The 15,153-nt window shown below is 40.2% G+C and overlaps 1 protein-coding gene across 7 annotated transcripts in view; it reads right to left on the bottom strand.

The window, feature by feature from the left end:
* Positions 1-232: 232 nt before the first annotated feature.
* shroom3 (shroom family member 3) overlaps positions 233-15,153 on the bottom strand; it is a 115,271-nt gene continuing 100,350 nt past the window's right edge. For all 7 annotated transcript variants that reach the window (XM_044173329.1, XM_044173327.1, XM_044173326.1 and 4 more), the window contains 8 exons: positions 12,813-12,904; positions 10,704-11,448; positions 10,317-10,578; positions 9,658-9,803; positions 4,619-4,712; positions 4,251-4,416; positions 3,981-4,102; positions 233-3,294 (listed from right to left, as the gene is read on the bottom strand). In XM_044173329.1, coding sequence (XP_044029264.1) covers positions 2,890-3,294; positions 3,981-4,102; positions 4,251-4,416; positions 4,619-4,712; positions 9,658-9,803; positions 10,317-10,578; positions 10,704-11,448; positions 12,813-12,904 — 2,032 coding nt within the window. In that variant the 3' untranslated portion in view covers positions 233-2,889. The remainder of the gene's footprint in view (positions 3,295-3,980; positions 4,103-4,250; positions 4,417-4,618; positions 4,713-9,657; positions 9,804-10,316; positions 10,579-10,703; positions 11,449-12,812; positions 12,905-15,153) is intronic.

Here is a 15,153-nt window from a genome sequence, read left to right on the forward strand (position 1 = left end):
TAGGAGGAGTTGCTAAAATTCGCCAAAGTACACCACATCGGAAATGGGAATAAAAATATTGATTATAGCTGCTTCATCTATTGTGTTGTCAAAGATAGCTGTTAATCTAATACAGTTTAATGGCGTGATCAGACTACACAATATCAGCCTGGTAACGGCCAGACAGTGTCACAGCAGAACTATTCTTTTGAATGTGTGTGTGTATTCAGGACAACTTGAAGAGGATACAAAGTCATTTACAAAATACATTTATTTTGCAAAAACCAGGAGCTGTTGTTTAATCGTTATTCTTTCATAAAGCAAACACTTAATTTCATTCAACAACAAACAAAAAAATCTGAGGCTGAGATATTCTGTTGTGCGTCTGCAAATAACAATGAACAAACAATAATCACCAGTAAAATCTGGGTTATTGATGAGGACATAAGGAAGATTGTGTGTTAAGTTTTTTGAGAATATGAAAAACAGCATACAGCAGTCAAATGAATCATGTGCTATAGAATGAAACGGTTCAGAGTGAAAAACAGGTAAAAACCATAGACTGTATAAAATATGTATGTATTCTTCGTGACGTCAGCCATAGGTTTCTGAGGAGCCAGTGTGAAGCTCAGTGTGGTGGCTCCAGCCGACACCATCTTGGCAGTCCCTGACTCCACCGGCTCCCGGCTAATCCAAAAATGGGCAAAGCGGTGGAGCGTGGGTGGAACTGAGGTGGGACAAATGAAGCCTGGTTTCTAAAACCAGCTACCTGTGACGGCACCCATGTGTCACTCAAGGCGGCCATGTCCTTAATTATGCATAAACTTAAGCACTTAATATAATTTACGGGTGAGTTATATAAAAATTCACCCCCGTAGAGCTGTCATAAATGGAGAAATTAGCTATAGAGACCAAAGCCATTTTTTGTACCAGGCTGTAAACATGTTTATTTCTGCTGTGAAGTTGGGCATTTTAACATGGGGGTTTATGGAGATAGACTCACTTTTTGAGCCAGTCTCAAGTGGCCATTTGAAAAATTGCAGTTTTTAGCCCCAGAGGTCGCCACTTGGTAAAAACATGCACTGATCAGTACTTCAACTAAGTACCGTCTCTGTATTTTAGATTCCACACACTGCTGCTACTGTTAATTAAACAATAAATATTGATTTTGTAAAACGGATGCTCTTTATGCCATTTGGAGTCCCCAGATGAATTGAACTGAAGGGAAGCCAAATGGCACCTGCTACATTGCAAAACTGACAGTTAAATATTTTTAAAAACATGTGACTCAAATATAAACCTGATCCTGTGTTATAAACTGGAGGTGTGGAATTTAAAAGTTAAGGGCATTTATCAGGCAGGGAATGTCTAATAAAAGATGCTATCAAGTTGCATTATATAGTGTTTTTGGGGTGTGAAGTCAAGATATCTGGAGTGCTCCTTTAAAATGTCTTATGGGCTTATTATTTACATTATTTATCAATTAAAAGTTAAGATTTGTTTCTTTTCTGTGTTTCATATTATAAATTACATATCTTTTGGTTTGGTAAATCATGGTATTTGTTGTTTTTCTTAACATTCTATGGACTTGATGTCTGACCAATTAATTAAAAAAAATATTAATTATTTGGAAATTAAGGTAACTGTTGCAGTTGTGGCCCTAGTAAAATGCTGAAACTGAAAAATAATTGATTTTTGAATCAAACTAAACCTCAAATCCAAAAATAAACCAAGTTGAGATCGGCAAACAATTTCTCCCGAGAAAAACATTTTTTGACAACAAACGCTTCATCACATCAACTTTTAAAGAGGCATAAGTAGAACGATGTTTATCATTCAGTGTAAAAACTGCTAAAAAGTGCTACAGCTCCAGACATATAGGCAGTAGTGACAGTAGTAGTGTTACAGTATCATGTGACAGTGATCATAACAGTTCAGCAGTAACAGCAGTTACCTTTTAGGATCTGTACACTCAGTTTCTGATTATCTCAGAGTTTTGGGTATTTCTTTGTGTTTCTGTAAAATAAAAACAGTGTCCCTCCAATTTTGGTGTTAATTTATTTTTGTAAGTTGACTGTACATGTGCGAAAGCTGAGCAGGCCTTGTAAAAATCTCAGGAGGGTTTGACAAGATGACAAAATTATATTTTATTTTAAAGATGATTGTATTTTATCTTTGGGACATAACACACCTGCTCAATTTGTCTTGTCATTAGAAATAAAGAGTTCCTGGAGGAACGTCTGAATGTTTGAGTTTCCTGAAAACACCATGGTTGTTAAAGGACAATTCCAGTATAATTGGAACTTTTTGCTGACTTTTAAAAATAACTTTCTATCCTTTTACTATTAATTCACCTGTCTGCGCCAGGATTATGGTCAGTTTTATTAAACCCCTCTGGCGCCTACAGCTGAAGAGTTCTCATGTTGTTGATGAATGCAGGGCCAGAGGTCCTTTGTAACATTTCTGTAAATGTGGGGGTTTCTGATCTATCTGGAAAATGGAACATAAATTAAAGCTGAATTTTGCATTTACAGCTTTAAATCTCGTCAATCTGAAAACACCTGATGGCCCATAAAAATCACCTTTCAGAGCAGAGGATAATTAGAAATGTTGGCAGCAGTCAGTTTAGTCCACACAGTGCTGCATGGTGATGTTGAGGTGAACAGAGGTGTAACGTACAGTCGGATGTGAATACAATGAGGCACATTAAAGGCTTTTCTTCAACATGTGAAGTCTGCATAGTTGTTTCAGTGTGAAAAGAGCCCGTTTAAGGCCAACTCTTCCTAAATGTAAATTGCTCCTTCAACTTAGAGCATCTCTCGAGCTCTGAGTGAGTTTTTAGGGAGCCAATTGTCTCTTCTTCTTTTCCCGTCCTTCACTGCCACTCGTAATAGCGGCCTGTCCATGACATCACAGTGATGTCACAGTGGTGGACCTGACTGAGTGGGTGGGGCCTGGAATCACAGAGGGAGGAAGCTGCGGCGGAAAAGGAGAAGAGTAGGGGGCAGGGCTTGACGATGAGAACGGACAAGCTCTCGACCAACCGTGAGCTTCAGCCAGCTCCAGTGGCAGGCTCTCGGCCAATCGCGTCAGTTGCTCCTCCGCCTGTCGTATGTGGTCATCGAGGTGCCGCTGGCAAATCAGAAGGGAGGGTTTGGTGCTGATGAAGCGACGGTAGTCCTGGAGCTGCGGTTCGGTGAAGTAGCCGGACAGGATAGCTTGGACCACGCATTGCCGCCGGTCCAAGTTCTCCTTCAGCTCCTGGGCATCTTCAGTTTGACAAAGGAGTATAGAGCGTTTGTGATGGAGGGAGTCCTGAAGAGGAGGAGACAACTAAATAGTTATTAGTTCACACAGAATCTTGTTTATTACTAATACTTAACATGTCAACATCCAAATGGAAACTACAACTGGACATTTAGTATTTGAAGCAACGCCAGCAGTGTGGTCACTTTGGTCCATAGATTGGTACAAAATAGACGTTTTTCACAGCAGACATTTTGACATGTCACAGTGGGAAAAGCACAGGTATAAATAATAAAAGGAATGATGGTTTAATTCCATTTAGCTGCTTAAGTTTCAGGTTCCTGGTATTGTTCATGCTGGCTCACTGTCACACTGTCATGACTTACTGGAACATTTGAATAGAAGGAAGCCTTCATTATTGTTATTAGTAACACCTGGGTTTTTCCTACTATGACATGTCAAAATGTCTGCGTTCATGTTCTCCAGAGGATGCATCCTAATGACTTAACTAAGACCTCTGTATTTGGTACTTTGTGACGAATATTTATAATACCTGTAATACTTTATATATTACAGACATAGCAGATTTACATGGGATCAAAAACACAAATGACCTGCAGTTATTATAGTCACAGGAGACCTTAAACCCAGATAATGAGTCCTGTGCAGACACAGATGGATCGGCAGATAAATAGGCACATGGGTAACAGGTAAATAGATGGATAAAGTGACAGATAGATCCTGTCCTGTCTCACCCTCTCCTCTGCTACGTCCTCCTGCATCAGCTCCTCTCTCTCCAGAGCAAGTAGAGATCTGTCGATCCTCGACAGCCGACTGCACAGAGACAGCAGCAGGTTCACGATCTTCTCCAGATCTCCTACAAACACAACCAAGTCAACATCTCAGTTTCTGACACACCACTGGTACATCACCAAAGCCTGATAGGAGCTGCAGTTGTTGAATATTAATAAAATAATCATTGTTATATTGTTTTGTTTTTTTACAGTGATAGTCAGAAGTCGTACCGACGAACATGCTGTACTTGTCCCGCTCGTTGGGTTTGAGGTGTTCCTGCACCAGCATTTCGATTCTCGCTCCCAGTGCCTGGTGACATCTCTGTTCCTCACACAATGCCTCCTTCTCCTGCCGCAGAGCTGCCACGCTACACCTCAGAGCCTCACACAGCTCCACCTGGAAGACGGGGCGAAAAACACAAGAATACTCAGGAGTTTTACCTGTGTTACTGTTGTGATGTTTTATTGAAACTACTGAATCAGAACATAGTGGCAGAGGATGAGTTATTGTCCAAATAGCTGTCTAGGGGTTGATGTTTATATTAAAACAATTTAAAAAGTTCAAGGTTATAATAATAATGACAATAAAAGTTTTTTACCTTCCTGGTGTTGAGGTCTTTCTTATCCTCATCCAGATCGGTATCCTTGCCTCGATCTGTCGCTGTGCTCTGATTCAAGACGCCATCTTGAATCCTAGGAAAGGAACGACACTATTTAAAAACCTAAATTCCAATTTCAATGTTTTTATTTTTTCGAGTGCCATTCCTTTCCTTCTCGTGTTTTATTCATTTGAATGTCACACCGCTGCTGGTCACTGGTTGATGGTCAAGAGGAGATATTTGAAAAATGTCAGTAAATGGAGCAAAAGGAAAGAAAGAGACAGTAAGCAACAGAAAACAATGAAGATTTAAAGAGCAAGATAACTAACAAAATGAAAATGAACAGAAAAAGGAAAAGACAGAAATAAACATGAAAACAAATGAATATAAAAAGAACTCAAGAAACCAAACAAAAATGGGAAAAACATGCAAAAAATATAAAGACCAGTATAGAAATAAGGTATGTAATTTATACCAGATTTTTCCTGTGTGACATTTTGACCGTGTTTCATGATATTTACTGTTTAATATTATTTAGACTTCTTCCTCACCAGCAATTCAATTATATCTAATATTTCAGACTCAAAGATCAACCCCATTATTATTAACGACCATGCCCCTGTAATCCTTACACGGAATAGAACCAGTCTGTATAAACCCATCACCAGATGGTGCTTTAACACAACTCTTCTCAAAGACCCTGAGTTTGACAGTTATATTAAAAGAGAGTGGGCATCTGTCCTAGCAATAAATGGTTCCCCAAAGTCATCACCAACTCTTCAGAGGGAAACAGGAAAGGCAGTATTAAGAGGAAAAATTATTTAATTCTCAGTTTATAAAAAAAAGACAGAAAATGAACAAGAAGCGGAATTGGAACAAAAAAATCTCGAAAATAATAATGCAAATAATCCAACAGAGGAAAATATAAATTTCAACTAAATGGAATTATGAATAAGAAAACTTAACTCCTGATACACAGACGTAGACAAGAACATTTCCACGAAAAAACAATAAATCTGGTAAATACTTTGCCAATCAAATTAAATGAAATAAAAAACAACAACAATCTCAGTCATTAAGGACTCAGCGGGGAAGCCCACATGTTCACCTGAAGAGATAAATAAAATCTTTAAAATCGTTTTTATGCCAAACTATATTCATCAGAAAAGAACACAAGTCAAGAAGACAATAACTGATTTCTCAACAGTATTGACTTACCACAGCTTAGTGAAGAACAAACCAACATACTTGATTCACCAATAACACAGGATGAACTTTCCACTGCTCTCAATGTTATGCCTAATTACAAAGCACCAGGACCCCGATGGCTTCCCTGCTGAGTTTTATAAACACTTCAACAAATATAACAAAATTCAAGACTTCCAGCAAACATGAACACAACCACAATTTCATTCCTCCTGAAGCCTAACAACCCTTGCAATCAAGTTACCTTCCCAGTAAGGCATTAGCTTGTAGAAAATAAAAAGTTACTACATACATAATCCATCCAGATCAAACCATTTTTTATCAAAGGTAGACTCTCATCCAGTAACACACGCAGACTGTTTAACTTAATGCATTATTCATCATTATAACAGGCAGTAACCATTATAGCTGCGTTGGAGGCAGAAAAAGCCTTTGATAGGGTAACCTGGGAATTTCTCTTAAACACATTAGAAAGATTTGGCTTTGGGGACTCATTTATTTACTTCTTCAAGCTTCACCTCACCCTCAGCCACTGTCATCACCAACGGACAAACATCACAAAGCTTCACTCTGCACAGGTGGACTAGGCAAGGATGCCACTCTGTCTCTCTTCACCATTTTCATCAAACCCTTAGGAGCAGCCATATGTCAGAGCATCTACATAAAAGGAATCCTACACACCCAACACACATCATAAGGTCAGTCTCTATGCAGATGATCACTCATCAAGAAACAATTTAACTTACTGAACAATTCTCTAATAGCTTGGACTACTCTATTAACTGGACTAAATCTTCCATCCTTCCACTACAAAAGCAACAACTGTGATGTGGCAGCCCATACACCACCTATCCCACTATGTACAGGTCACATCACGTATTTAGACATTAATGTTTCCCCCAGAACAGTTTGGGGTCAACTACACTCCATACGCAAAACAATAAATGACGACCTCCAGTGCTAGATGAATACCACTATCCATTATGGGCAGAATAGCTACTATTAAAACGACAATACTTCCAAAAATAACATTTTCTAAATTGTTGATGGTTCTTTATCGTTATTATTATTGCTATTATATTATTACTATTATTTTTATTGCTGATGTTGATAATGCTAATAATATTGCCCATGTTATTATTATTGATGTTATTAATGATAAGAAAATAGTAGTGATAATTATGACAACAACAATAATAATAATTATAATAATAATAATAATAATAATAATTGTTGTTACACCCAAAACCAACCTACCAACGTATTATGGTAGCGAAAATGATGACAATAATAATATTAAATTTTTATAGATGTTTTATTTTTGTTAAATGTTATTATTTTGATAATATTGTCAGTATTATTTTTTATTATTTAACAAAATATTATTATTATTTATATTACTGTTATTATATTATTACAATACAACTTATAAACACATACATCCACAATTTCACAACTTCCACAACACTGACAATGTCCTATCCGCCCATCTTCCAATGTATTTATTTATTTGTCATTAATATAATTTTTAAAAACTTTTTTCCAATTCTGTATTTTACACCATGTACACTTTTTTTCCTTTTCCCTACTAAACTCCTCCCCTACCACACCACCATTATTAAAGTACATGGGATTTGTCAAGGCAGTCTTGTCCCTGGCGGCTGGAGTGTGTCGATTCAGGGCACTCTGATGGATCTCTCTGGGTCACCTTACTCCTCTCCTCAACCACAACCAAATACAACTACCAATCCCTAATAAAAAATCAAGCCCACAATGGGTCAGCTCCCTCCTATAAGGGTCTGGGGTGACCCAAAGCTGGATCAATATCAGTCACGATAAACACAAATAAACACAAACACAAATCACATCGCTCTGGAGCTCCCTGATGGTGCTTCACTGCCAGCGGTCAGGGTGGACATGCCGTCTGCACTCTCCCTGACTATATCATTATTATTTTAATTGGTGGTGGTAGTAGTAGTAGTATCCCTAGTATTAGCATTAGTGTACCTCCTTTTTAAAAAATATTTTTTTCCTTTCCCTCTCGTCCATCAAGTCCATAGACTTCTTCCGACAGTGTGGAACACAGGCACGCACGCACAAATGCATGCGTGCACGCGCACACACACACACACACACACACACACACACACACACACACACACATACACCAACATTACGTCAACAACTAACATCACCTTGTGCTTTGACTAAACTTTTGTTAATTTTTCTGTATTCATTGTTTTGTTTTCCTTGTGTTGTCCTGTTAAAGTCCTGTCTTTTGTCTTGCAACCCCCCCCCAAAACATAAAAAATAATATTCAGTCACAGGGGGAGGAGCCTCTATCATAAGAAGTTCACAGTAAAAGTTCACATTGATGCTGTATTTTAAAGGTCAAGTCCATTCTGTTACACAAACTCTGGCCACTAGGTGTCAGTGTTGTTCAGCTGTTTAGACTGTAGGAAGCCATCTGTCTATATAGAACAGTGTGACAGGTGGAAACTAGAGGAAGAACAAACATTCATCTGCAATGGCAAGAAGGAAGGACAGTAAAAAAAAGTCACATCTGTCCCCTGACTTCAGCCATTTAGTCCATGTCATGTAGACAACAACTTTGTTGTATTTTGTTAATTCTCCTTATTTTTATTGATTCTATGAATTCAGTTCTTCAATGATCCATCTGTGTAGGGAAGTTTAATGAGTCACATTGGATGGACACTCTCCACACACTGCTGTTGAGAAACGTTGATCAGGTTTGTCTGGTCTTTCCTGTCCTGGCTGACAATGCCAACACTGTCTAACTTGCTAGCCTGGTTCCAGACCTCCAGCAATTCAAATAGATCTGGTGTCGTGTTCATTGACGACTGTTTCCTTAGTTGGAGAAGCAATCGACCAATTAGAGCTTTTTAGGCAGGATTAAGAATGGGGATATCATCTTCCTTTCCAGCTATATCCAAGGTTGAACCTAATGCTGCAGAATAAGTTTCACCAATAAGGTCAAAGGTCAAAGCATAAACACAACCTTCCTGCGATCATGTATACAGAGAAATGATGCCTCTAAATTGATGGTTGTTTGCTTTCTTTTCAATGAGGAAACATTCCTTCCCTGAATGTTCACCAAAACACATTTAAGATGTCACTGACTTTAAAGGCCACAACATGCAGAGACAGCAGAGATTTGTGATGTTTCTTCTCTGTGTCAGCAACAGATAGGAGAAGGAGGCTGTTAGCAAACACAACAATAATGACAAACGTTGGTTTACAGGAAGTCCTTTTCCTCCAATGTTCATCTTATCATTCAGGTACATAAATTCACTTTCTGCAATTTTGGTCTTATGGCTAAATAAACACTCAACATGAAGATCTTCATTCTTGTGTTACATAACACCCTTTAAAGGAAATTCATGGTGATCCTCCTCCAACTTTAAACTGCATCTTCAGTGTGTTTTGCTCAGTGCATTCCAGTGTTGTAATTCACTTTCTGTTTGAAACATACTCTCCTGTATTTCCTGTATTTCCCTGTTGTTCTTACTAACTAGGTGGAGAGAGTGACAGCAGTAATCATCACAGTTGTATAATTTTGAGTGAAGTTGGGAAATTCATTTGCACAGCTACATCACAAACAAAAGATTACACCAGGAGCGTAAAAAGTATTTTGTTAAAAAGTGTGTTTAAACCCCCTATCTTTTTATGTCTGTAGGGAAATAAATGAAAATAATTCACAAAAAAGAAAGGAGTGTTTTATTGATACTATAACTCAGTGTCTTAGTGTATTTAAAATATCACTGAAAATGTTTAAGAATATTCAAAGGCAAAACACATGATGTCAGAATTACCTGTCATTTAATCGGCTACTGCCCCTACATTGCCATGGTGATTTCCCAACCAATCTTCCGTTTGGAAAGATCTCCTCCATAAGCTCTACAGTGGATTTACCCCCCCATGTGTCCAGGAGGGGCGCCAGAGAGGGGTCCTGCAACACCTGGATAAAATGAAAAAGGAATAATCAAACTATGTACAACAAAGGTGGAGTCAGAAGGTAGTGTTGGAGCTAGGTATGATGGCAAAGGTAGAGTGAGAATTACGTACTCCGATCAAGGTAGAGTCAGAACTAGATACACGGAACCAGAATTAATTAATCAGAAATCAGAAATACTTTATTGATCCCCGAGGGGAAACTCTTTTAAGATGACAAAGACACAGTCAAAAATAGGTCTGAGACAAAGACAGAGTCAGGACTAGTTATTAGAACAAGGTACAGTCAGAACTCGGTGCAATGACAAAGTTTAAGTCAGAAAAAGGTATGACAGCTAAGGCAGAGTCTGAACTAGACATGATGACAAAAATAAAAGTCGGAACTAGGTACAATAACAAAGGCAAAGTCAGAATTACATAGGTACACTGACCAAGGTAGAGTCAGAATGATGTGGACAAAGGAGTCGGAACTTGGTACAGCAACACTTATTCAAGGTAACTGTTGACTCTAGGTACCCACCAGCTGCCGGGCCAGCGCCTCTGCTCGAAGCTCCTCGGATGTCTTTACCCTCTTGGGGAGGGGCTGGTACTGAAGACCGAGGCCGTCGTCGGTTGTGGTGGATGTGGTGATGGAGGTGATGGTGGAGGGCTGAGGCTTCAGGGAAGGAAGGAGGCTGGGCACAGGCAGAGGAAAGACAGAGGAGGAGGGGGACGTTGGAGAGGAGAGGAGGGATGACTTCCTGGTGGGAATGATGGAGTTGTTTAAGAACTCCATGCTATGACTAGAGTACAGAGGAGAGTACAGAGGGAAATGGAAAAGGAGAAAGAACCAGTGGAAAAATCAGAAAAGGTCAACAATGATAATATTTCAATTCAGGTTTGAATATAAAAACATTGTATAACAAACCTTCCCACAGTCTGGTGTCCAGCTTCCTGCTCCAACTCGAGGGGAGGAGGAGGAGGGAAGTCCTCCATAATGCTTGTCTGTTTGATTGGTGGAGAAGGTGACAGAGGGGCAGGATTTTGGAGGAAGACCTCGTCAAAGTCCTCCTGCGATAGGCCTGTTTCTAGTGGTTGCTGCAGGTCGATGGGGCTGAACAGGCTGGACTCAGAGATTCGCAATGGGGACATGTGGTGGCAAGTGGTCAGAGCTGAGAATGGGGGAGGAGACAATGTGGTGCTACTGCTGTTCTTCCTGTTTGGTGGGGCTGCAAGCTGGAAATGGGGAAGGGGGGTTGGCGTCACTGGTGAAACTTGTTTGGTGTTTTCTGCAGAATGCCCTCCACTCATCTCTAAACTAAAGGCTCTCCCTCTGTACATGTCCTTTGCAGTGTCTTCTAATATGCAGGCATCACTCAAACTGTGTCTTGTCTTTCTGTCCATCACCAGGGTTTCATTGTATTCAGTAATGTTATCGCCATCTCCTGTGCTGGTTGGTGAGATGCCTGGGAAGGTGATAGCATCCAGGTTGGCCTGGCTCAGCCTCTCGCTAGCATGCCACTCAGCGCTGCCTCCATACTGAGTCCCAGATGGGGTGAAAGGGCAGGGCAGGCCAACGGAGGCCGCCAAGGTGGAGGTGTTGTTCGCTCGCTGCCGCTCGCTGCTCCTTTGTCGCTCCCTACGAGTGACGTGAGTGTAGGAAGAGCCTGGGTCTAGGATCAGAACACAAGGAAGGGTCAGAGAGATAATTCCGTGTGGGATCACAGTGCTAGAAGATATATTTATCATCTGCACATGATTGAAGAATCAAAGAATGATTCAACAAGTCCTAAACAGTCAAACTAAGACAAGTGACCTAAGATCAATTCCAGATAATGACAGTTTGACCCTAAACCAACACTTTTGTGGATGCAATTTGCAGACATTTGTGCACTAAATCTTCTCAGTGTCATTACTTTGGAACTGTTAAATAGCTTGAGAACAGTGAGGCAGGGCATTGTTTCAGTTAACACATGCTGCTGGGAAGAGAGGAAATAAGAAAACTGAAAAAGGCGCTGACACTCATGACTAATAACTCACAGACATGTCATCAAATCCATCCTAGCAAGTGTACGGTTACAGTTTGGAGTATAATTGATGCTAATCATAAGATACTGCTGTTGGGACCACTGGCACTCCACAGATGAATTTGTGAATTTGTGGGATTTATGCTCTTTTGTTCTGTAAACAAAGGAAAGCCACAGAACTCAGTTTCCCACAGTCCTCCAGACTTCACACCTGTGAATTCACCCAGGCTCCAGCTACCATTGGTCAGTCTGACCTGTGACCTGTGATGTCACCAGGTCAATAAAAGGATCAGTGGGCCATTGTTGTCTCTCTTTCCTCCTGGCTTTGTCTCCAGCACTGCTTCTCAGCAGCAGCTGCTACTGACGTATAATCTGCTCAGAGCAGAAATACCGAACCAAACTCTCTCTCTCTTACTGCAGAGCCACGAGGGCCTGCGTAAGATTTCTGTAACAAGGCTTAGTTAGTGCTACTAAGTCTGCCAGCTAACTTTAAGAAGCTAACTGTAAAGAGAACATATGAAGCGACGGAGCAACAAAGTTAACTTTTGCTAAATTAAAGAGGTGTTCAAGCATTGTAACATCAATAGCTGGATCAGAGCTTGGACTTAGCTTTATTATCATCAGATATTAGACTGAATCTGACAGTAGGTTATGTCCACAGACACAATTTATTCACAATACACTGAAAACTAAGGCTTTTACTTTTAATCTCAATGGTCCAATCCCTAGCAGCTTTTAGCTTTTTTTAGCTTTTCCTTTAGAACCAAATTCCTGTTAGCAAGTAGATTAGTGTTGATTTATTTATTTTTAATTTTCATCCTTGACAGGCTGCTCCTTTCATCCTCAGCTGATGATTTATCAAATGAAAAAGCCAGATATGGAAAAATTATTCTTTGGTTTAAGTGTTAAGCAATCTGCACATGCTTTCTTTCAAGGAGTTGAGAGGAGGCCACAAATTAGATAACTTTTTGTTGTAGTGAACATCTTGTTTTTATTTTTATTTTGCTCACCTTGCGAAGGTCCTGCAGGCTGGATGGTGTTCAGACTGTTCTGGGAGTGTTGAGGAGAGACAAGGTGCTCTGATACCTGGATGTCTGCAGGTCTGAGAGACAGACAGATAAAGAAAGATTTAAAGAAAGGGACGAAGATGTCAACAGACAGATATTCAGACAGTTGTAATCTTCAGTTTACGTCGTGGATGTGTCAGAGTTAATTGAACTTTAAGGTTTGAGGTTCATTTATTTATCAGTATACAACACAGGGTTGCACAACAAAATGCAAGCTGTAGTGCCCCCAAAACCCCAGAAAACTATTTATGGTGAAATGCACAGGATGAATTGAGGGATCTCACAGCCTGAGGAAAGAAGCTGCTCTGTAGTCTAGTGGTACAGCAGCGGATACTTGCCAGACGGCAGCGGGGTGTCTTTTAATATCCTTTGATATCCTTACTTTTACATATCATCCTTAATCTTTACGTTTATCCTTGCTTTATTCAGGTTTTAGTGAAATATGATTCTTTTGAGTACTGAGTTGGATAAATTGGGGGATTTCCACAGGATGTTAGTTGGAAAATCCCCTGCTGTACATTCCCCCCACCTGTTTCCTGTTTTTGGTCAGCAACAGGCCTTGCTCTGTTCAAGCTCCTGCACCTGCAGCATGTGCTGATTTTAGTGGAGACGCCTATATAAAGTAAGGCTTCCTGCGCTTGCGTCTCTCTCTCCCAGCACACGGTGTCAACCGGATACAAAATTTTATATTAATTGGAATTTTATTTAAATAACTATGGGTGACTCCTTTTAAATCAATAAGCCTTCTGCATATTCTGGCAATTTTCTGAAATTGGTGAAAGCTGTTTGCTCACAATACCTCTGCAGTTTGCCCGCCATCAGTTTTTTCCCTACTAGGGCTCTGGCTGATAGGAGTAGTACAAAATCGAGGATTTGCCAGGGTATGTCAACCAGCCACTAAATTTTACATGAATGGCAACTTTATTAAAATGAATATGAGTCACTAAAAAGATAAAAGGTCTCTGAAAACCCATACTCCTTTTAAATTAAATAAGCCTTAAATTAAAGCCATGTGAAAACAGAGCCAGACCAGTCCTCTACCTTTTTATTTTTTATTATTTTTATTTTATTGTGATTTTTATTATTATAACCTTGTAATACTGAGTGAATAAAATCCCATAAAATGTCATAAGCCCTTGTGTGATTAGTTTGTTCTGAGAGAGAGCTCACAAAAGCATTTAAAGACAGGGTTCTCTTCAAGAGGACACCACGGTGCCAGAGAGGTAAGCTCCAGCGCATCCACACTACAGTAACAGAACTGATTTGCCTTAGGCACATACACACACACCACACACCTTAAGGGGTAGAGAGCCTGTGTAGGGACCCCTCCCTGGACCGACCAGGTGTTTGGATCTGGTGAAGCCTCATAACTGTTAGGAGTCAATTGGTTAGAGGTGTAAATCCTGATAGGGTTCTTGAGACAGAGTGACCGGGACAGGTTTGTGGGCTTGCAGGAACACTCCCCCACCGGCGTAGCCCCGTAACAGGCGAATAAAAAGGAATCGCCAAGGGCACCTTTGGGAGTCTCTCTCTGTGACGTCCACGTCAGGCCAGTGGATAGAATCACATAAGAGGGCCCTCCTCCGCCCCTCTCCCCTTCCTGCGTCTGCGTGCCTCAGGGTTCATATGTTGCCTCAAGTCAGGGACGAGGCCAGTGAGCAAGGGTGGCAGTGTAGGGGCCCGCGGCAGCAACTGTACACTGGACAGAGAAACTAGTCGCATTTTTTCCTGAGGGCTAAGGGCCCGTTAGCATAGTGCTACAGGCGGCAGATTAATGAAAGTGCCGCCGCCGGGAAAGTCTCAGTTTTGATGCTTCTGAGGGCAGCCCGGTTTAAAAAGGGGGATATTCTCCTTCCTGCCATGTAAGATAATCATCAATAAAAACTATGTTTTTAACAGCCTGTTAAAAACAGCCTTACTGTTAGAGATGACCACCCAACCTTTTCATACAAGATGTAATGATAAGTAAAATAACTGTCACTGATAATGAATCTTAGGGTGGAGTGATAAACTGAATCTAGCGGTTTAAGAGTGGAGGCAGAGACGTGTCTATAGATAACATAACCATAGTCCAAGACAGATAAGAAGACGGCCTTAATTATCGCTTCCTACTGAAAATTAGCTCTGTTTCTGTACAAATATCCAATTTTTGTCGTAGCTTGTTGACAAGTGTGTCAATGTGAAATTTAAACGGAACTTTTTGATCCAGTCAGATACCAAGATATTTGAAGTCTGAAACCCTCTCAATACTCTTCTCCATTCATAGTGGTAATATGCAAACTAT

The sequence above is a fragment of the Siniperca chuatsi genome, linkage group LG18 (assembly GCF_020085105.1).
Source record: "Siniperca chuatsi isolate FFG_IHB_CAS linkage group LG18, ASM2008510v1, whole genome shotgun sequence".
NCBI classification, from domain to species: Eukaryota; Metazoa; Chordata; class Actinopteri; order Centrarchiformes; family Sinipercidae; genus Siniperca; species Siniperca chuatsi.